Consider the following 24,863-nt stretch of genomic DNA (forward strand, 5'->3'; position numbering starts at 1 on the left):
TTTAAATTGAACTAGAAAGGAATATTAATTCTTCAAGACAACTAATATACTGTCAGTAAAATAATCATATTCAATCAAAAAGGAGCCTCAGCAAAATGACAGCTAAGTGCTAAGTATAACTGAATTTAAACACAAAAAACTACATAGAACAGGAATAAATTTTTTAAATCCTAGTGAATCTTTGTCAAAGAAATCCATGCAAAGTGGCTAAAATGCCCTTGTACTGAAACAATCAGTATCAATACATCAAGATTCTTTTTTCTACATTTCTGCTACATGTAAGCCACTGTGCTAATTAGTTACTTCGGTGGATACATAAAAGCTTAATAGTGTCAGCCCTCTTAACTCTTGACTAGGAAAATAAGACAAATATAAAGGGAAAATCCAACTTCTGAGGCTAGTTAACTTGGCTAGGGCACAATGCCAATGAAGTCATTGGTTTAATCTATGATAATTGGTATGCTCTGTTCCCTAAACACTGTGTTCTAGAACGTCCCTGAATTCAAGGAGGACCAGGCATTACAACATGGATGTAGTTGATGATAGAGAGGTGAGAAAAAGGTGTATGAATACATGAAATGGTACCTATTCTGTGAGATGGCGTGACGCTGAGCCAGGACATTTTGGTAGGTACCTGCCAAATGCAGTAGTGGTCCTGTGCAACTGGTAAGAGCATGAAGGTGGGTCATGGCTGTAGAGAGAACTTTATCATACAACTAGAGTCAAGAAATGATCAAACACACAAGGCATGCTTGGGCTGAAGTTCTGTGTACCAGAGAGAGCTCTGCTCTTTTAGGTCTGGAATAAATAGAGCTTTTTTTCTTCTCTAGGCAACTTAGTTCTATAGTATTTGGCTCTCTTAGGCTTCAAAAGGTAAGTAAGGTCTGTTTGGAAGTGACAATCCCCAGTGAAGGCAGCTGAGCCACTTCCGAGGATGCTGTCAGAAACTTGAACTGAGTGAAATTTTGTTTCCTTTCAGTATTGGTCTAGTGAGCAATTATGATGTACCTGTTTTGTTCCAGTCCAATAGATTTAGAAAATTGTGCACGTTTGGTTCCAACTCACAGGGGCACAATTAGTGTCTTAAAACTGATTAGTTTGGGACTTAAGTGGGACAGAGCACTTATGGTAAGGGATTCCTTCTGCAGAGCCCCAAGATCCAGCCTCTCCCCAGGGCAGACACTTTTAGCAAAATTTAATACAGCGACTCTCACTCTTCAGAGTGCAAAGAGAAATACTTAGTCAAAAATTCAGGTTCCAAAAAAAGCACATGAAAAGATGCTCAACATTGCTAACTATTAGAGAAATTCAAATCAAAACTATCAATACAATGAAGTTATCACCTCACAGCAGTCAGAATGGCCATCATCAAAAAGTCTACAAACAATAAATGCTGGAGAGGGTGTGGAGAAAAGGGAACCCTCCTACACTGTTGGTGGGAATGTAAATTGGTGCACCCACTATGGAGAACAGTATGTAGGTTCCTTAAGAAACTAAAAACAGAACTATGATATGATAAAGCAATCCCACTCCTGGGCATTGCTAGGAGTAGGAGTAATATACGATGGAATATTACTCAGGCATTAAAAATATTGCCAGTTGCAACAACATGGATGGACCTAGAGATTATCATACTAAGTGAAGTAAGTCAGACAGAGAAAGACAAATATCTTAAAAAACTAAAAACAGAGCTACCATATGATCCAGCAATCCCACTCCTGGGCATATACCCAGAGAAAACCATAATTCGAAAAGATACATGCACCCCAATGTTCATTGAAGCACTATTTACAATAGCCAGGACATGGAAGTAACCTAAATGCCCATCAACAGAGGAATGGATAAAGAAGATGCAGTACATATATATACAATGGAATATTACTCAGCCGTAAAAGAAGAATGAAATAATGTCATTTGCAGTAACATGGATGGACCTAGAGATTGTCATACTGAGTGAAGGAAGTCAGACAGAAAAAAACACATATCATATGACATCATTCAGATGTGAAATCTAAAAAAATGGTACAAATGAACTTATTTACAAAACAGAAACAGAGTCACAGATGTAGAAAACAAACTTATGGTTACCAAAGGGGAAATGTGTGTGTGGGGAGTGGGGGGAATTAGGAGCTTGGGATGAACATATACACACTACTATATATAAAACAGATAACCAACAAGGACCTACTGTATAGCACAGGGAACTCTACTCAATATTCTGTAATAACCTAAATCGGAAAAGAATCTGAAAAAGAATATATGTATATGTATAACTGAATCACTATGCTGTACACCTGAAACAAACACAACATTGTAAATCAGCATACTCCAATAAAATTTTTTTTAAAAATTCAGGTTCCAGAGACCCACATCCCAAATATTCTGATGTAGTAGGTCTAAGGTGGTTTCAGGGAATCCTCAGTTCTAATAAGCACTACCAGCAAATCTGATGTAAACTGTTCATAGTCTACACTTCTGGGAAATGCTAGATTAGTGATTAATTCACAGCAGAAAAGACCTTATTTATTATAAAGTAATAAAGATATCTTTGCTAGAAATATATAGGCAACAACATGAAACCTTCTGATATTTGGTAACCAAAATAAATCCCCTTATCATCAATGTATCTCTGTAAAATTATATATACACACAAATATTTGAGCCTACTACCTAGGACAATAAATCAAAGCAGCACTTACCTGACATTCAGCAATTTATGAGAGGCTGTTTATAGTCACAACTGTCTCTTTCTAATATCAGATAAAAAGACATGAACATAAACACACACAAGCATGTGTTTGGTACAGTTACCTCAAATAAGTATGCTCTGTTCTTAGACTTTGTGTAAAACACTCTGCTAGTAGCATCTAGAAATTCAGGGGAAAGAATCATAAATTCTTAGAAATATTCAAGCATAGCTCCAAAATAATTAGCAGTGTAATCTAATCAAAAGCAAAAATATTCTCATTTTTGTATAGCGCTCACCTATAAATCCAAGATATTCAGTCTGTCTACAAATACTTACTGAACACCTACCCCATACAGGGTGCTGCTTTGGGTGACAGGAATAGTGATGAATGTGACAAAGTCCCTGTCCCCATGGAATGTAAGGTTCTAGAAAGAGGAAATTGGAATGATTTTACATATATAAGTCAATGTCTATTCTTTCTCCTCTGGGTTTTTTAATTTTTTTCTTTAGATTCTTTAAGGTGATAACGTCCAATGCTAGCCTAAGGAACTAACCACTATTTGAAGTTCACTGTGTGATATTTATACCACAATGTCTGTCTATGCCATCATATGGATCCTGCTTAATTTTATCTCATCAATCATATTTGTTTACACTCAAAGTAGCTAGTAACTATTATATATTATCCTATAACACCGCAAGATTATAAAAACAATGTAGAATGTGAATCCATCATTGAACAATGATCAGGATGAATTCTTATAAAAAAATAAAGCACATTTTAAATACATAAAATTTTATTTGTCAATTATATCTCAATAAAGTTGGGGGGAAAAGATGGTAAAATTGGGATATCAGAGAATAAAGATAATGTCTATTTTATTTCAATATTTTAAAGTAATTTTTTATAAATATGGTTGACAGAAAGATGAAATAAACTACTACTAGAAGCTTTGATGTACCACACAAACAAATTTTAAAAAGCAGAATTATCTAGTATGAAATCAGTCTACCAGTACTTTTTTTGTGTGTGTGTGAAACTATCTTGAAGAATTTTATCATTAGGTCATTAGATAAACTGGAGCACCGTGGTATCTCTCACACACAAAAGAAGAATTCTAAAATTTCTATTCATTTATCCTTATTCATATATAGCAGGTTTGTGTAACCTTTAGATTTAGAAATACAAAAGAAACTTTTAAAATACAACGTATTGAAAGGATGTTCAACATCACTAATCATTAGAGAAATGCAAATCAAAACTACAATGAGGTATCACCTCACACCAGTCAGAATGGCCATCATCAAAAAATCTAGAAACAATAAATGCTGGAGAGGGTATGGAGAAAAGGGAACCCTCTGGCACTGTTGGTGGGAATGTAAATTGATACAGCCACTATGGAGAACAGTATGGAGGTTCCTTAAAAAAACTAAAAATAGAACTACCATATGACCCAGCAATCCCACTACTGGGCATATACCCTGAGAAAACCATAATTCAAAAGAAGTCATGTACCACAATGTTCATTGCAGCTCTATTTACAATAGCCAGGACATGGAAGCAACCTAAGTGTCCATCGACACATGAATGGATAAAGAAGATGTGGCACATATATACAATGGAATATTACTCAGCCATAAAACGAAATGAAATTGAGTTATTTGTAGTGAGGTGGATGGACCTAGAGACTGTCATACAGAGTGAAGTAAGTCAGAAAGAGAAAAACAAATACCGTATGCTGACACATATATATGGAATCTAAATTTAAAAAAATGGTTCTGAAGAACCTAGGGGCAGGACGGGAATAAAGACGCAGACATAGACAATGGACTTGAGGACACGGGGAGGGGGAAGGGTAAGCTGGGACGAAGTGAGAGAGTGGTGTGGACATATATACACTACCAAACGTAAAACAGATAGCTAGTGGGAGGCAGCCACATAGCACAGGGAGATCAGCTCGGTGCTTTGTGACCACCTAGAGGGGTGGGACAGGGAGGGTGGGAGGGAGGGAGACGCAAGAGGGAAGAGATATGGGAACATATGTATATGTATAACTGATTCACTTTGTTATAAAGCAGAAACTAACACACCATTGTAAAGCAATTATACTCCAATAAATATGTTTAAAAAAAAAAGGCCACCTTACAAGTCACAAAAGGATTCCTAGGTGTGTCCGTAAGTTATCAGGTAAACTAAATCTCCTATGATTTACAGTATTTACATTAAGAATATAATAAAACCATACATGAAGACTGAAAGAAATTGATCTAAGTGGGGTTACTCAGAGATGGTATCTTAAAAGACAGTAAAGAAAAAATCAGTACAAATTGGATTCTGAATTAAATGGAGAATGAGGGAGAAGAAAAAGTCCTGATAGTCTTTTATTCAATAAGCATTTATTAAATACACAGAGCTATAATGTGGAGATCTAGGAAGATACTAGGAAGGTCCCAATGAAATCAATAAGAAAACAAAACAAAACAATAGGAGATGGTCAGTTTAAGGAATAAGAGTTGGCAATAATGAATTCCCTTTGTAATTGTTTGGGTTTCAAATTTTAGGAGAAATCCAGAATAAAAAGGCAAAATATACATGACTGGAAAGTAGGTACAAGGCCAGATTTAAAGAGCTCCATTTAAAAATACTTGCTAAAAGAATGGTACTTCAGTCCCTGAGAATGGATGAGCTTTCTGTAGAAATATTCAAAGGGAACAATAAATGAAGGACAAGGAGAGCATCAAAATTATAGCTCTGTAAGAATTATTTTTAAATGCCATCTAATCATTCATTTGTCCTCGGGCAGAAGTCCACTTAAATAAAAACTCCAAGGGTCATTATCATTCATCTTCTTAAAATCTCCACTAAAATGCATTCTTAAAAATTTTCCTGCAAAATATGTTCCAAACAGTAAAGATATCTGCATAAAAATCTTTCTATATTTTAAATGCAGTTATGGAAAACAAATGGTAAATTTTCTTACAGTAAATGCTATCACATAATCATATGTTAAATTATATTTTGATTTGCTAAATAAATAAGCAGAAGGACTTACACACTTTTTTCTTAGCCTTTTAAAAATTTATAATTCAATATATAAGCTTAGAAAATAACATATTCTCTTCTAACAAGTCCAAAAATATCTATGTGTATTATATTAAATTAAGAACTTCTTAAACAGTGAAAAAATGTTTCTGCATTTCCATAAATGCCCCAGTGTTCTAAAATAAACAGTAACTTTCTGCATCAACTTAAGACAATATAATTAATGAAATTCACATTATGAAGATCTAGTTGTTGCTTTTAATCCAAATTGAGAAATTTACATTATGAAGACCTAGTTGTTGCTTTTTATCCAAATTGTGATTTGTTGCTTTTGTTATTGCTAATTCTCTTCTCAACCTTTCCCAATCATAAACAAGGTTAAAAGAATAACAAAAATTAGAGGAAAACTAGGTTTTAAAAGTTGTATAGCATCTTTGTAATTTAGACACTTGGAAGTCTGAAAGCTACAAAATTAAGTATTTTGCAATTAGTAGTCAGGAAGAAAAAGGAGAGGCAAATGTTAAACATTCTTATCAAAATATTATATCACTAAAACTGTTGTTTAGAAGAAATCAATATATGTGGTAAGGTAAGGTGTATTTCAAGTAAAAGGTCTACAGCTGTAAAAATAACAGGTCTAACCTAATCAAAAGGCCTACATTCAGTTATTTCTACGAGCATAAAAAGAACTGAATGACTCCCCTTGGTGAATACACACACACACACACACACACACACACACACAGTAAATGTGAACATAACATATGTATACAAAAGAGTTAATATAGCAGGCCTGAGACTGCCTGTCCTTAGAACAGCCTCCTTGTAAGGCTGGCCCATGGCTAGCTTCTGGAAACTTGGCTGATAAACATTTCCCTACAATCATATAAAGCTTCCCCTAAACGACAAGGATGATTCATTATGCCTGGACTGTTTGTGCAAACAATATGGTTTATGTGAAATATCTGTTGTCCTTCTGGGAGCCTCGGATTCTGGTAGGTGCTGGGTAAAGGATGCCTATATGACCAGCCCCAAGTAAAATCCTTGAATACTGAGTCTCTAATGAGCTTCACTGGTACACAACACTTTGCACGTGTTGTCACAAGTAGCTGGAGGAATTAAGTGTACACTCTGTGACTCCACTGGAAGAGGGCTCTTAAAAGCTTCTGCCTGATTTCTTTTGCTAATTTTGCTTTATATCCTTTTGCTGTAATAAACCTTAACCATGAGTACAACAATACACTAAATCTTGAGTCCTTCCAGCAAGACACCAAATCTGAGGATGGTCTTGGGGACCAATGACAAAGATAGTTTGAGACAACATCAATTACCTGGATTTACACATTAAAGATGTTTATCACATATGCAGATGGCAAAAGTTTAATGAATATATTAGAAGATACGATGAAGTTTCAAAAAGGCTGGAACAACTGAGCCAAGTCTAACATGATGAAATTTAAGAGAGATAAAGATAGTCTAAAATTGTGTTTAAAAAAACATGAACTACTGTACATGTAGGGAGAAGGAACATGTAATTAAGTAGGTATGAAAAAGACCTAGGGGATTATTGAAAATAAACTCAGTATGTTAAATGGTAAAATATAACTATCAAAGATATCTAATTTACTTCTGTGCTGAAAAAAGCAGTATGGTATATAAACCAAGGGGAAATAATAACTCCATTATCCTCTGTTACTGGTCATATCGCATACAGAACATTATATTCATCCATTTAAAGAAGAATATATTAGAGCAAATTCATGAAAAAGCTGGTGATGAGCTCCAAAACCATATTTTACAAAGAACGGCTCAAGACTAAGAGAAGACTAGAGATAGGAACAATGATTCTACTAATGTATACAGAAGGTTCTTGGGTAAAATAGAAATGTTAATTTTTTCTATATAATCACAGTGAGAAGAAATCAGAAAGACATTCATTTCAGCTGAATATAAAAATTATTCCGAATCCAAAGTTACCCCAAAGTGCATTCACCTACATTTAAAACACGTATTCAAAGCCTACCAAGTCCACTGAATGTGGATTTTGGACGGAAAAATTCAATTAGAGTAGGTAGCTATATTAAATGATGCCTATATTAAATAATCTTTCATCTCTTCTAATGTACTCTTTTCCATTGCTCCCTCATATATACTCTACTAGAAAGGCAGGGGGAAAGGATTTTGATGTAATTTTCAGTCCAACCAAAGCTCAACTGAGTGGGGGAGAAAAGGAGAAAGACCTCAAAACACAGTTAAGCCAAACAATTAAATTGAATTCAACTCAACAAATAAATGACTTAACTGTAATAGAGAGCACTTGATACTCAGCTCAACAAAGAACTGAGCAGCCTATATACAAAGTACTCTGAGGAACCAGGGCAATGTAAAAGACAGAACGGGGAGAAAAGGTGCAGACTTACAAGCATCCCCTGCTCCGTAGACATCCACAGCAGGTGTGCCAGCTCCAAAGTGGTAAAGCCACTCACTGGCTCACCACAGCTCCAGTCACCACTGTGGGAACTATACCCATGGTTCTGTGGGTTAGAAAAATCCCAAGTATCAAAACCAGGCCTGGGGTTCTCAGCCCTTAAGAGCTGAAGTCTTGATGTCCACATACACCCCAAAGACACAGGCCTCAAAAGTCTGCTTAGGAAAAGATCCTCCCTCAGAGAGGCAGAAGAATACAAGGGGGAAAATGTTCCAGGTCTTTCTCAAACACCAATATAGGCAGCTGTGTGGCACACACCACATGCAATGAATAGTCAATGCTGAAGACAGTACCAATAACGAGACAACAGCATTATCAGAATTCAACATTCTTAAAATAACACCTGGTCTTAACAAGGCAGCAACACAGAGTAAATGGTGAGCTAATAAAAGTGAGAAGATGACCTGAGCTCAAAGGCTTTTTTTTTTTATGTTTCTTTAGTCTCTTTTATTTTTTTTTAACATCTTTATTGGAGTATAATTGCTTTACAATGGGGTGTTAGCTTCTGCTTTATAACAAAGTGAATCAGCTATACATATACATATATCCTCATATCTCCTCCCTCTTTGAAATAAAGAATTTGAGTACATTGGTTTAAATGAGGCTCAGCAGGCCCATCTCAGTTTTAGGTTTGTTTGGTTGTTTTTTGGGTTTTTTAGTGCAAGGAAGAAAAATACCACAAAAACCATATTAAACAAAGCAACCTCTGTAGGGGTTCAGAGGGGATAAAGTGAAAATCAATTCCTTAATTTACTTGTTAATTAGAATTGCTGCTGTCAAGTTTGTGGTGAAGCAAGGTAGGTTGATAGTTACTGGTATGAAGATAAACCGGCTCACTTCTTTTGGAAAGTAATTTGGCAACATGCATAAATAACCTTAAAATATTTTCATGAGTTTGACTCAGTATTTCTCTTTCTTAAAAATTCTAAGAAAATAGGGCTTCCCTGGTGGTGCAGTGGTTGAGAGTCCGCCTGCCGTTGCAGGGGGCACGGGTTCATGCCCCGGTCCGGGAAGATCCCACATGCAGCGGAGCGGCTGGGCCCGTGAGCCATGGCCGCTGAGCCATGGTCGCTGAGCCTGCGCATCCCGAGCCTGTGCTCCACAACGGGAGAGGCCACAGCAGTGAGAGGCCCGCGTACCACACACACACACACACAAAAAAAAAAATTCTAAGAAAATAATACTAAATAGGGACAAAGTTTTATTTATAAAGATGTTCATAAAAAATATTCAGTAAAATAGAAAAGTCCTTAAGATATAAATAACTACATTAAAAACTCCTTTACATAGAAGAAGTCCTGGTCCACAGTGGAAAAATGGAAGGGAAAAAAAATAATGAAGAGTTGCTATATCTAAGTATATATGGGTAATGGAATTATGGGTGATTTAGTCTCTATTTTTATCCTTTTAAATATTCCCTGTATTTCCTTAAGGAGTAATATTTCTTTAAAAATTAAAAATAAAAACTAAAATGAATCTTGATTGAGGATGAAAAAATGGAAATTAGCTATGTAGAAGGGATGACAATTAGAAAAGTCAGTATTTTGAGATAAGTTTTCAGCAGTTAGCTATAACTTGTCCTTTTATAGAGTCGTGTGAAATTAAAAAGTGCTAATTATGGAAGGGCAAGTTGGTGGATATATAAAGAAGCAGAGACAATAACTTAACACTCAAATTATCTCTATAAGAATCCTTGACGTCTTCCCTTAAAGTCTTCCAGTCCACTGACTATTCCAAAAAAGGCAACAATAATCCTAATAATCCTTCGAGATCTTTCATTTAAAATCAACTAATGGAAACCTGATAATTTACTATTTTTTAACATCCAGCTTTACATGAAATTTTCCTTTCATTCATCTAGAGAAAAATATACAATAAATAAATTATTATGGTGTTCAGCCAGACTATATGGGTTCAAATGATGGCTCTCCTACCTCTGATATGGAGAAGTATCTAGTGCATGGAAAGCATATATAACTGTTTGCTTTTATTCTAATGAACCAAATGAAGTATGTCTTCAATAAAAGTTTCAAGATCGTTTATTCATTTTCTCACCCATTTGACTAAACCTGAGGAAAGCCAAAATGCTCTGACAGGTTAGTTTAAAACACCTTTTGACATCTGACAATGTCAAAAACCATAAAATTCTTTTTGATGTAGGCACTCTTAGCCATGAGTGCAACTATATCCATTAATTTTCTAACATATATTACCAAGAGCCTACTAATAATGTTATATATAAATGCAGAATTATAAACTCTCTTTCTTAAATTTTTTTTATATTTTGGCCGCACGGCACTTGTGGGATCTTAGTTCCCCAACCAGGGATTGAACCCCGGCCAGGACAGTGAAAGCGCCAAGTCCTAACCACTGGATTGCCAGGGAATCCCTATAAACTCTCTTAAGTCATATACATTTTAGAGTTGCATACAAGTGTGGCTCTTACATAGCTAGATCTTCTGTTTCACTGCCTATTAGAGCACTACAAAACAGGCCTGCTTATTTATAAGTGAATCAATTTTTTCAGACTATAAGGTTATCACTTATTGAAGGAAAGTTTAACAAATGCTTTTGATGTTTGAAAACTACATTCAATATTAAGTATTATTGACTCCACATTTAAAGGTAAAATAATGTATGATTATATACATTAGCAGTTGAATAAAGAGACTAGGAAGTAAGTTTCATATGCAAAGAATTTTAGCCAAATAGGAAAAGGTGGAAATATAATAAGTATGTAGATTAACTGTAAAAGGTAAGAATTAATTAATTAGAAAGAATAGTTCTTTGTTTCATTTAGAGTGAGGTAATCAGTTGACAAACCACTGGAATCATAGAGGAAAACTCAATATCTATGGTTTTACCCATATGCTGGAAATTTTCCTGATACTTGGGTGAATCAGGTTGAAATTAACAATCACTCCTCCTTATGAGATCCTTAGCAATGATAAAAGCACAATGTTCTATTACTGTGAGTATCATGTACCAGGTACATATAATGTCTTATATCAGGGGTCAGTAAACGTTTTTCTGAAAGGGCCAAATAGTAAATATTTTAGGTTTTGTAGGACATAAAATCTCCGTCACAACTACTTAACTCTGCCATTGCAGTATGAAATATGAAGTCAGCCAGAGGTTGATTTATAAATGAATGGGTGCAACTATGTTTCTATAAAAGTTTATTTACAATAGTAAGCAGTAGACTTTGTCAACTCCTATCTTATACTATAGTTACCTATATGTGGTCCATCTATCCCCTATTAGTCTATATGCTCTTAGAGAACTGAAAATCTGTTTTACTTATAAATCTCACTATCTTGCATAGAATTTAGTATAGTCCCTGTATAGTTTTTACACAGGAAAAACCTGATAAATACTTAAGGAACAAATGCATAAATGATTCTATTAATTAAAAAATATCAGGTATACATCATATGATTAGCTTAGTAGCAGACAAATTAAAACCTGCCTGTCACTAAAAAAGCCTTCATAAAGTGAGATGCCTATCACTAAAAAAGCCTTCATAAAGTAAGATTCATCGATAATCAATGACAAATATTAGGGAAAAACTAGTAGTAGTGGTCTAGGATGATACCTGAGTTGGTAGAATATGTCGTCCCCATGTACAGTCCCTGAAGCTACTTCTACCCATGTTAATATTCTTGTCCTAATCTCAACGCTTATACCTAACGATTTTACTCCAATTAGATTTAATCCATATAAAAGAATATTTAATTTTTAATATACTGCATCCCAAAGTTATTGTGTATTTCTCTCAACGATAGTATGTTAAACACTGAACATTTCCTTTCCTTTCATTTTAATAACTTCTCAAGTATCCCAAGGTATCCTCTGAGACTAAAGCATCTAAACACATGGCTAAATATTTACGTCAATTCATCTTTTAAAATTAATCAATCCCTCTAATTCTTCAATCTATTGCATTGTTCCTAAAATCTCTCCCTCAAATCCTAGAAATTAGATAATCTGTCCCCTTGCTTGCTTCCCACAATTCAATAAATTATTCTTTGGACTTAAAAGCATCCAGGAGTATCTGTAGAACCACAATTCATGTCATATAAAACACAATCAATAAATATGTATTGCCCTAATTTGTTGATATGGAATGCAAACATAACTGGTTAATTCAGACTGCAGTAATTTGTATTTTGCAATGACTCATCTTGCAAACCCTTTTAATGAGTACCATAAATTAAATAGTCACAAATTCTCACAAAAATCTTAAACGTTTAAGGCAACAAACTTCAAATAACTCAGTAGAATGCAGTTATATTCAACTGATGCATATACTTTCGAAGGAAAGGTTTCATCCAAGGACATTTATAAGACAATCCTGTGTTAGCCTAATTTGAGTTCCTTTAATTTTTCTATAAACATATTATTTCATTGAAAGAAAACTGAATTATATATTAATAGGGTTTCAGGTAAAAAACCACTAATTCAGACTGTTCTCTCTGATTCCCTGAGTACTATTTTTTCGACTGTACACAAACATATATAGGACTTGATAAAGCACTGTAGCCAGAAATGTCAAAACCTTTTCCATCATAATGCTTCAGAAAAACCCATCCCATTATGACTTCAACAACATCGCAAATCCATTACAAAGAACATTCAGAACACAAAGTGCACAGCTATGACATGTTTACTTTTCAAAAGCAGTTATATGGATATAGTAGTGTGTTTCTGACAATTCTTCATCAAGGTTATAGTTTTTAAATACATAACTAATACAGTTGAATTCAGTCTATATAGCTCTCAATACATTCTGCAGATGTTTTCAAACTGTTAATGTTTTTAAAAGGAGAGATAAATTTTCATTACCCTCTATGGATAAGAAATTGCTTTAAGAAATATCAACACAATTAGCAGTGCTGAGAATACATCTTACTAAAAATTTCCATGACCTCAAAATCCCACCTTCAACATATAGTCAACCTTAAGGTAATCTTTCCCACTTTAAAAATTAAAAGATAAAATTTTATACGGAATTTTCCTGTATCAACTAAGTCTTCATTTGCTACTCAAGGAAGAAGGGTCAGGTCACTCAACCACCAGCCATCCATAAATACATTATTCAAGAACTTTATCACAGGCAAAACTATTGCCGCACAAGACATATGGTCAGTAGTATCTCTATCTGGTTATGTGATCTTGCGAGGGTCACTTAAAAATCTTATCTCAGATTTCTATATGTGAAATGAGATAGGGCGTACTCACAGAAGCTTTTAGAATACATCTAATTGATAATGACGAGGGCGTTTTACATGTTCAAAAGCATTTTAAGCTTTTTCAAATTTTAACGTGCAGCGTTTTTTAATTATTTCTTAACACACTTGATAGGAGAGGCAGGTACTTGTCTCCATTTTCCTCATTGCACACAGAATCATTTGAATATATCTCATATTAACATTCCAAAACTAAGACAGTATGGGTAAGCTCACCAAAGAATGTTACTTCAAATCCTAATAAGTTTTCTATTAAAAAAAAAAGATGTGTACCTTTAACTATGGCAAAGTAATTAAACACTCTACAATGACTACAAATTGAGCATGCAGGGATTTTTTTCTAAGTTTGTAACATTGGCAAAATCATTATAACAAATACACACATACCCACATGCACACATCTTTATCCTGTCCCACAAATAAATGCTACCACAGGATGTCCTGGACTTCGAAATCTATAAAAGTCAATCAAGGTATAGTCCTCTAATAAATTTTAATAGTTTGTTCAATGATAGTGTTAAATCACATTTAGAAACTGAGAAAGTAGGGCTGTAAGTGAAGCTGATGATTGAAACAACAGAAGCCATTACAAGATCCATTTAATAATAAAACACTCTAAATGCGAATCTTTAAAATGTACTTTTCCAGGCTTATCTCCAAGTAAATACACCTAAAAATCCAGTAAAGTTTTAAGACCTTGGACATGTAATAAGTGTTTAAAAAAAAACTGTGTTGGGGCAATAGAAGCAGAAGTGTGATAAATCTAATCTTTGGGGGTGTCAAGTTTTTCCTCAAATTCTGTTTGAAGAGAGCAAAAAGTTAAATGCATATTTATTTGTAATTTTTATTACATTTTAAAATCTAACTTATGGCAAGAACATTTCACAAAAACCCAGATATACAGAAGTTGATTTCTTGCAAATAAGAAACTATGCTTTATTTTGAAATTGGTAACTTAAAGCAATTCTAAAGACAGAATTTTGAACCATCTTTTCCTTGCCAAAATAATAAAATTAAGAAAAATCCAAATATAATTTAACTTGTTAAAATATTAAAACAAGGATTTTCAGGATTTTTTTAACCTGCTTCTTCACAAATTATATTTTAACCTTAGCAAAATCTATCATTTATAATATCAATTTTACCAATTTACTATTTTTAATTATAAAACTCCTGGAAGGGGCTTCCCTGGTGGCGCAGTGGTTAAGAATCTGCCTGCCAATGCAGGGGGCACAGGTTCGAGCCCTGGTCAGGGAAGATCCCACATGCCACGGAGCAGTTAAGCCCGTGAGCCACAACTACTGAAGCCTGTGCACCTAGAGCCCGTGCTCCGCAACAAGAGAAGCCACTGCAATGTGAAGCCCGTGCACCTCAACGAAGAGTAGCCCCTGCTCACCGCAACTAGAGAAAGCCCGCGCGCAGCAAAAATAAATAAATTGAAAAAACAAAAAAAAAACTCCTGGAAGAGTAAATGGAATAATAACTGTGAAGAGGCTATTTATTATTATAAAATGTATAATCTAATACCTATTTTAAACTTCAAATTCTATTAGAAACATAAGTAAATATTTTAAAACTGTATTTTACACAGAGTAAATACACGCACACTTGCTTGTGTCAGGCATAACCTCAGACAAATGCACTGGTCATCTCTTGCTACAGTCTGCACTGCATTCAAAGATACATTTTAAATTGTAAAGAACAGGCTATATAACTTTGTACTTGATTTGTTGTATGTGGGCCTTCCACCTAAAATAATGCCACCACTTTGAATTTATAAAGTATATCTGGGCACTTTTTATCAACATCATTTATACTTGCTTAAGTAGAAAACATAAAATTAAGTAGAAAACAGTAAAATTGGAGTCAAATTTCTAAAGTCAAAGATAAATGTGATTTCTCTTACATAAAGGAGCATTTGGGGAAGTTTTAGAATTTAAGCAAATATTTCCATTCAATAAATTCTACCATTATGCACTATGTTTCTTGATATTTATCACCAACATATTTTAAAACTTTACAATCTCCAAAACTAATCTGGTGGTCCCATTTACTATAGTGAAGATACTGATATCACATATGCCTTTCTGCTATCAGACATAACAGACTCCTGCTGAATTTATTACTCTGATTTTCTTCACCTTCATAGGGAATCATAAAAACATAGAATAAAAGTTACCATTAAAAAGTTATAGATATGATCTTTGGGGATGGGGGACTGAAAGCAGAATCTTGCCTATCTGTGAAATGCAGTTAACACACCAGCGGGACCCTATTTCCTTAATGCAAGGTCATCCTTCTGTTATTTAAAGATGTGAAAAATGCTGAAAGGTGCCATCAACGGTGCATTAAAACAATGGTGCAGTAGAAAAGTGGTAGGTGATTGAGATCCCTTTCAGATTCAGCAAATAACACTTCAAACTGATTGTGCTGAAGCAAAATTGTCAAGGACATCTAATATCATAAGCAGAAGGGCATCAAACTTCTCTAAAAATTTTACGTGAAATAGCAAATATTACACAAGTCAGAAACTACATAAACTGTCTTCAAAAGAATATAGTATTGAGACAAAATTGGATAATGTTACTTGTAGGATCAACCAAGCTTTTGTGAAACATCAAAATATTTTTTAAACAGTCAGCATTCTTTTTAACAAAACAATTTTCCCATTATAACGTAAGTAAACGCTCACTGTAAAAAACTTTTAAACAGATTAATAAAGAAGAAAACCTAATCACATCACTTTTAATATTTTAAAAGACAATCATTTACACTATTAAATAAAGTTAAAATATTTTAAATTATAGAGCAAAACTAGCCCTGGATAAAACTTTCATATATAAGAAACACTGAAAAGGGGATTTATATTTTTTTCTTTTCAAGTCATTTTGTTTTCCTTAGTGTCTATATATTTGGTTGATGATTATGCAACTTTCTACATATCCTTCTAATCTTAACGTTTTACTCAGGTAAAAGAGCAACTTTTGGAACCTATACATCAGAATAGAGCATCAACTCAGTAACATAATCTCCTGTGCATTGTGATGGTCCTACCTGGACACCAATGATGCTACGCTCAGCATGTTATACAAGCAAATTCCCCACATCTTAATCTTCTCTGTTTATCGCATATTTATAACTTTTTCACATCTAATGATTAGCTTCCAGGGTAGGGAGAGACAGAGGAAAGTCATTTAATTTAAGGCAGCAACATCATTTCTAATCTTCATTATAGAAGATACATGTAGAGCGAATCTATTTATTAATCTTTGTTTCTTCAAGGTAACAGGTACATGACAAAATACCTTAAATTCCATTTTAGTAAATGAGGAAAACTAAAATGTGAAGACAAATGGCAAGATATTCCTGAACAACGCTTTCCTTCTATTGCCAACCCGATGAAAGAAAAATATTTAAGCATATTTAATACAATAAAGTAAGGAGGTAGGTTAATCTCAGAATCATTCCTGTCTCATCCCATCATCTGCTTGATGGATGTCTTTAATCTCAAATGATGTCTTCATGTATAACTATTCCTGGAAAATGAGCTTTCAGAGATTGTGGAAGTTTTCTACATTTAAAAATATGTGAGTTTAGGCCAAAATCTGAGTTTAGACAGGTTTGGGAAAAAACGCCGTTTTAGAAAACTCTAATTGTTATAAAATACAATTTTCTTAAATTGCAATTAGTGATCTTTAAGTTGTGATGGCAATAAATCTGGCATCCACAAAGATGATAAAACAGGAGCTACCACATTCCAAATACTTTCTATGTGTCAGGAGCCATGCTGAACACAGAGATTACTTTATCTCATTTAGTCCTCAAATCCAGCCTAGTAGGAAGGTACAAGTCTCTGGATCTTCCTGATGAGAAAACTGGAGACGTGGAACATTCAGTATTTTTCCTAGGGCTAAACAGCTTATGAGGGCCAGGATTTCAGTGCAGGTTTCACAAACTAGTAGGTTATAAAGCCTTCCAACACTATATAACTTTAGAAACAATGCCACAGATAACAGAACCTTTAGTAATAGACTACATCATCATTGTTTGGTTGTCATTTATAACCAAATTGGATAATTACCATAGAATACAATATAATAAGAATAATGGTTATGCTTTCTATTCTTAAAACATATTCATCTAAAAGACAGAATAATTTCAAAATAAGCATTATTATATAAACACATATTAAAATATGTCAAAAGCAAGTTAAGTGGCTTGCCCTAGAGTTGCACATGAAACATTAAAATAAATGAAGAATCTAAACTGAGAACTTGCCTTCTAGAGGCTCTCCTTTCAGCCTAAAACAGAGATTTCCTTCTCCACTCTTCTCCTTCAAAAAACATTTTTTTCAATAAGAAATTTATAGAGACTTGAAAAAGATATTCAATGAAAACTTAACAAAAATGAACAAAAGTAATGTCAAGGGAATGTCATGCCCCAGGGTTTCAGTTTGATTGAAGACTAAACTGGTAAGTGGGGGCTTACCAGATTGCTACTTTAATAAAAGAGATTTTTAAGATCAAGGAAAAAGATATCACAAGGAGAGACCTGAAGTGAAAGATTTAAGTGAGAAAAAAAGAAAACTCAAACAAGTTCTGTAGGGAAAAGGTATAGACAGAGGTACAAAGGTCTGGAGGCTTTGGGGGGAAAAGGCAGCACAGCATAATGGTTAATTGAGTGTGAATGAACCTCAACCACTGATTAATTGAGTGACTGACTTTGGATAAATCACTGTTCTTTGGTTTCCCCATCTTTAGGATGGGGATAAAAACAGTACCTATCTCCATGGGTTGTAGTGAGGATTAAATGTTTTCATATATGTAAAACTTCACACAGTGCCTGGCATATAATTATTGTTATTAACTACCATGAGGAAAAGCCAGAAGAGGAAAATGCAATAAACACAGCCTCAGGTTTTCTAACTATACTTACACACCAAACTACAGGATCAAAATCTGATTCCCGAATAATACATATAATGTTCAAAGTTCTATTTATGCCACCTGAAAAGTCAGCAGCATTATGTTTCCTTGAAGTTTGTTTTCCTTAAACGGGTCTGAACTCAAAAGGCACATTTCAACTTATCCAAGATGTCAATGGCAAACGGGATGAGAATTAATGTAAACAACCCAAACCACAAAAATGTGAAACAAATTTTGATTCCCCAACAGTAAACTCTTATTCTAAGTGTTTTATTAAACTGAAGCAAAGTCTGATTTTGAATACGTAGAATACTGTTTTATTCTTTATTTTAAACCTTCCTTACATGTTTAAAAATATACATGGGCTCAGAACAACCTCAATAAAATGATGACATTTCTTTTACTAAAAGACCTCTGAAGTCAAACCACCAGTGTGCAAACATGTTTGGCTTCCAATTTGAAGAGTCATAGGCACATTTCACTAAATGCATTTCATAAAATAAAGAAATAAAAAATGCTGAGAAGAAAAATACTCAGTAGTTTGATATAAATTTTAAAATATCTGCCAGGCAGGAAACTTATGGTAAAAAAAGTAAGATTTAGATGTTTTAGCACTTACACCTGCTTCACTACTAATTTCCCAAATGCTGTTTTGCTACATCTAAACCCCTGACAATTTACTACACAATTCCATGTAGTACACTAAAAAATAAGTTAATTTAATCTCTGAATATGAAAACAGATCATTACAAAAGAAAATACTGACAGTTCTTACCTGTATTTGATAATTAAGTATATTTTATTCTCAGCATCACTAAGAATGCAGCTTGGTCTAATAGAAATATCTAAATAACAACTACACAAAAGTATTTTTCTCTTAAAAGAAGTTTTTGTATATTTTTGTCCAATGTTGATGACTTAAGCAACACTGATCTATATAGTGTGCTAAGAAGACATTAGGCACAGATCACATAATGTAATTTACATTTTCTTTGTTGTAAAAAATATAGTATGTGCAAATGCATTACCATACAAATAATTAGCAGACACAACAATAAGCTTTGTAAATCTAACACAAAAAGGTTAATATTTTACTCTTTAGAAAAAAAAAGGACACAAGTAGCTTTAAGAGCAATACCTCACTTTTGAGTGAGTACTCTGCATCTGCATTAGAATTATCTGTGAATTAGCTTAAAGAAAAACAAAGCTTAACTATAGCCCCTGCAAAAAACAAAAAGACACCACTTTGGGCACATGAACTAATTCAAAAGAAAACAAATAAAAATGTTTCCCAAAGCCATTAAAAATACTTAACACAATATCTCAAACAACCTATAGAATGCTTTTTTGGAAGGAATAAATCATTCAACATTATGACTTTTATATAGTAGATTCTTTCATTAGCTAAGACACTTCTGGATTAAGGTGCCAAAGGATGCAGATCAAGAAAAATGGAGAGAAAAAAAAAAAGCTGTTAGGAAGGAGGAGGGAGCATAATTTTACCCAGAAGAAACAAAAATACTGTTTCTTTTTGTTCATAGCAGAAATTTTGTGCTACGGATATTATAAAAACACAAGCAAAATGGTTGTGTGGCAGGTAATAAAATACAATGCTTACTATGCATCCTCCATGGAGAGACCGTTTAGGGACTGTAGATAAGTGAGTTTAAACAAGTACACTTTGATGCAAAAAATTATACTTTACCACATATATAATATGTAGCATTTTTCTGTAAAGGGCAATTTATGTAAGTAATTTCCACAAACACAAAGAGGGTGAGACAGACAGAGACAGAGGAGAGAGTCCAGTCAGAGAGAGAGACAGACGCCAGGGGCTTTGCTCATGCCCTGTGGAAGATCTGAGGTACTTTTCCATCCTCAGTGTTTGATTTTGCCTATTACTGCACATTCATACTCACACACTACAATTATCTCACGAGATTACCCTCTACACATCCTTTTCTTCAGGGTTTTTTTTTTCCATGAAAAAAAAACCTTTAGTCCCTTCCTCTCATAGTCAACTATTCTAGTAAATATTTCTCTAGTGGCAAATTTCCAGATGAAGCAAGAATACAATCCCAAACTACTGTCAGACTACATTTGATTTACTGTGTGGTTTTCTTCAAATGGAGCAGGAATTAGCCCGTTTCCTAGGTTGGGGGTCTCGTGCTTCCTGATCCTTCACACACATACAAGACGTGCACATTGTCTCGGACAGTCTTCGGAGGCCTAGCCGGAAAACACTGTTGGAGAGGCTGTATATTACACAGTTACAAAAACTATTACTTATAGCAAGCCAGGTTGTTAGGAAGGACAGTGTTGGATTGTCCAAGACCCGGGAGCTTTCTAGAAGAAAGTATATGATATACGGGAGCCAGAGCATGTAAAACACACTGGTTATCCGAAACAAAACCATGGCGTAGCGACGGTCAGGGCTATGCCCAGTCTCTCCAGAGGCAGCGACTTCGTGGCTAGGGAATCGGGCCCTCCGGTCATTTATCTCTTTGGTGTGCTGCCGGCAAATTGTGAAAATGTGGAAGTAAGTGAAGCAGACAACAAAGGCAGCAGGAGCATAAAGTAAACAAACAATAAAGCCAGTAAAATAGACACTGGTGAGCCAAGAGGTGGCACACCATTCAAAAATGTCACCGTGGTAACCGGGTTTCCCCCAGCCAAAAAAGGAAGGCAAGAAAATTAGGCAAGAGTAGATCCAGATTAAAACAATGCAAATTCTCAGGCGACAAGGGGTGACCAGTTGATTGTAGGAAAGAGGCTTGGTAATTGCAAGATAGCGATCCACACTTATGCAAGCAAGACATGCCATAGAAACACTTTTTAGAACTGAGATGATATATCCAAAAACCTGGCAAGTCAGTGACTCGTGGATACCCGTGGAGTAGTGGAGAAGTGAGAGAGTAGGAACCAAGCAGGTAACTCCAACGAAAAGATCAGCATATGCCATTGTCTGAATGAAATAGCTGGTCGTATAATGGTGTAAGAGTGGAGCACAGTGAAAGACAAAGATGACCGTTAAATTCCCAGCAATGATTAGAAATGTCAGCAAGACAATAACAACTGTCTCGAAGATGCAGACGTCCACCGCACTGTAGTGGCCAAATCCAAGTGGGCAAGAGTGACGTTCGGACACATTCAAAATGCCACTGCTCATGTTCAGGATCCTCCATTCAGTCCACCTGGATTCATTCATGGCTTGGAATTAAAAGAACCTGCAGCTCTGGCTACAGCAAGCAGGTGCCCTGCCTAGCATCTGCTAAACTCTGCCCATGAGTGTCTCAGAATCAGCTTCAGTAGACAGTGGCAGCGCTTCTGTCACAGCTGAGCATCCCAGGGAGTACTCAAGTCTCTTCATCAGCCTCAGTGCAGCAGTAACACACCTCAGCTTTGGGAGGGGGGAGGAAGGGGGATAAGCTAGAAAGGAGGTGAAAAAAAGGTCACCGATTAGCTTCCTCCGGTGCTTTCAAACAACTTTTTGCAGACACAAGGCACTTCTAGAGAAAATGGACTTTTCAATAATACCTTGCACTATGAAAAATTAAATCTGTAAAAGAAAAAAAAGCAATTGCCAAAGGAAGAAAAGCTCCTGTGGGCCGTTTGTTCTCCTCAGAAAGGTAGTTTCTTAGGGATCAACTCGAAAGAGTGAGAAAAAAACCTTAAATAGGCTCAGGCTTCCTGTTTCATCTGTCAGGAGAAATGGATTCATATTGTAGAATTTAAATGATTAAGACCTCAGATTTGGTTGGAAAGCTAAGAAAAAGTTCATTGTGGCAAAGTGTGTCTTTGGCTCAGTTCAGGGTTTGATGCTGGTGGGTCAACTTTATGATCCATTTCTCTCTCTTTTCTCTCAAAAGCTAAGAACCCCCTTCTCCAACAAGATTAACTCTAAAAGACTCATCTCTACTGGGGCACAAAGGAGCAGAACAGCAGTAATGGACTCCAGATTGCCCTGTAACTCTCATAAGAGAAAAAAAGCATACTTCCAGTAGAGAAGATAATACACAATGGGTCAATACTGACAAAATATGAAAAACTTCTGAAGTTTTAATTCTGCATGCATTTTTTGTAAGCATTCAGATGAAAAGAGTTTTAGTCCATTACAGTTCCTGGTGCTACCACCAGCATCGTAATTTATACTCCTTCCTTTTCAAAAGGAAAATAAAATCATTTTTGCTATTAATTTCAGCATCAATAACTGAAAACAACCTTCATTATCTGATACACCACCTTCCTTATAATGGAGCATGATCATAAAATATACAGCTCAAAGTTATTTCTCACCTTTGCAACCACACCTATATCTCACAAATATGTGTAAATATATATGAAATTTAGACAACAGAAACTTTCCTATATGCTCTGAGCTTCTGACTAGAAATGCTGCCATTATTTATTACTTAGGTATTTCTAGTAGGCTTTCTAATCTATATTGCTATATCTTTTCTGTTTTCATTAAATGATTAACACATTAAATCATTACTTCAACTAAACCTTTTCAAAGTGGAAAATTACCTTGTTTGTTATATTTGCAGTTATATAGCAGCCATATGTTAAGAAAATGCCTCTTCTAGTTCTGTGTTCTATTTTGAGCAAGTGCTCAATTAATGCAGGGGCCATTAGATAGGTTATAAGATGTTCTTGTTTTAAAATACTTCTAAAGCATCAAGATGAGTTTAAATCCTAGAATTTGAAATACTGAAAGACTGGCAGGATAGAATCCATCCAAAATGCTTCCAAGGTCATTCTGATATGAGGTTAACATTTGTCAAAAGTCTTTTTTAAAGTACAGGCATTTCAGAGAGTCTCTTGTCAGTCTTTGCTGTCATACCTTTTGTAGAAAGAACATGCGTTAGAAATAGAAACATTTCCTTCAGGAACAATGCAGGAGCTTAACAGAAAGCATTCTTCTTAAAGTTATTTTCTTGTGCACCACCAAGGCATTCAGGGAAGTCCTTCTTCTTTTATAATAATAGCCACAGGATATTCCTCCTTGCACATTCCTAGTTTCACTTATCACAAAATAGTTCTTGTTACAGGAATAAAACAATGCTTCTCACCTACATTCACTCTTATCAGCTGCTAGGCTGGGCTGCTTGATTCAGAAGTCCGATTTACTGTGATGCAGTTACCGAGATGCTGTCGGTGTATTCCTCACAGTCTCTCAGTATCACTGCCTCCACCTGAACCGAAGCCCTGCTCCTCCTCCTCATCCTGAGCTGATGCAGAAGAACTCACCATCAGAAAGGTGACTCGGTCCTCCTGCCCCAATCAACAGCACAGCCAATGGCTACTGCAGCTGAAACTGTCACTAGGTAACAGTTGCCAGGCACATGCAGGCTTATAGACTTACTCGGCAAGCTCCGATCAAGATTGACAAAAGAACACAGTGGAACTGACCGATCCTTATAACATATTAATGACATGTATGAATTTCTAGAGGTATTTTCCTTATAGCATGTGTAAAGATTATTTCCTATGAGCAGGACAGAAAAAAAAAAACCCTGAGATACACCTTTAAACCCTGTAGAGAAACTACCACAAGGTACTATGACACTAAAAAGTCAGCAGTAATCTAATGCTCATTGGCAGAAAAAACCTATTAATTATTAAAAATCGTCTAAGTCTTCATGAACTCAAGTGATAGAGCTACTATTTTTACTCTTTAAAATATATTTTGATTAATAGAAGTTATTTTGTAATCTCTCCAATCCCTGCCACACCCACACTAAATTGCTGAATCTGATGTATTTAACTGTACAAACAAAGCATTGGAACTAACACCTCTATACTAAAATCTATTTGCTGGAATATTTAAGATCAAATATGACCTCAGAAGAGAAGACATTAGAAATAAATGAATGAATGCTTAATAGAAAAAGAGTCAAAGAACTTTGTCATACAGTGCTTGAGCTACTCATACCCAAGTCAGAAGAAAGTAATTAAGCTCATTTATATAATGGAGGTTAAAAATATTTCCATTTGGGGCTTCCCTGGTGGCGCAGTGGTTGGGAGTCCGCCTGCCGATGCAGGGGACACGGGTTCGTGCCCCGGTCCGGGAAGATCCCACATGCCGCGTAGCGGCTGGGTCCGTGAGCCATGGCCGCTAAGCCTGCGCGTCCGGAGCCTGTGCTCCGCAACGGGAGAGGCCACAACAGTGAGAGGCCCGCGTACGGCAAAAAAAAAAAGAAAAAAGAAAAGAAAAAAATTTCCATTTATTTTGACTTACTATAGACAAACATTCACTATTTTAAAAATATTTCTTATGGGGTCAGCAATTTTCTTAAAGTAACTTAGAATTACCTTACACATTATTTCAGAATTGAATCAGGAAATTTGAGATGAAAATGGATAATCAACACTTAGAGCATATTCTATGTGCCAAGCATTATGCTATATGCTTTACATTTTTGTCTCAATAAAAATATTAAATCTCTATGAAGTAGATACCCATCAT

General features: G+C 35.1%; 2 protein-coding genes across 7 annotated transcripts in view; both read right to left on the reverse strand.

Moving 5' to 3' along the window:
* Positions 1 to 24,863, reverse strand: part of RABGAP1L (RAB GTPase activating protein 1 like) — a 682,268-nt gene that overhangs the window by 430,052 nt on the left and 227,353 nt on the right. The gene's annotated exons all lie outside the window — the stretch shown is intronic.
* On the reverse strand, positions 18,700 to 23,222 carry GPR52 (G protein-coupled receptor 52). Its single transcript, XM_027086272.1, has 2 exons — positions 22,922 to 23,222; positions 18,700 to 21,823 (listed from the first exon to the last, which is right to left on the reverse strand). The coding sequence occupies exon 2, from the start codon at positions 21,600 to 21,602 to the stop codon at positions 20,517 to 20,519; it is 1,086 nt and encodes a 361-aa protein (XP_026942073.1). The 5' UTR covers positions 21,603 to 21,823; positions 22,922 to 23,222; the 3' UTR covers positions 18,700 to 20,516.

The sequence above is a fragment of the Aethalodelphis obliquidens genome, unplaced genomic scaffold, assembly GCF_003676395.1.
Source record: "Aethalodelphis obliquidens isolate GAN/ISIS:26980383/991018 unplaced genomic scaffold, ASM367639v1 scaffold55, whole genome shotgun sequence".
NCBI lineage: Eukaryota > Metazoa > Chordata > Mammalia > Artiodactyla > Delphinidae > Aethalodelphis > Aethalodelphis obliquidens.

Bases quoted from the DNA above. Each gene is read 5' to 3' on its own strand.
- GPR52 (XM_027086272.1), bottom strand. From the start codon at position 21,602: ATGAATGAATCCAGGTGGACTGAATGGAGGATCCTGAACATGAGCAGT.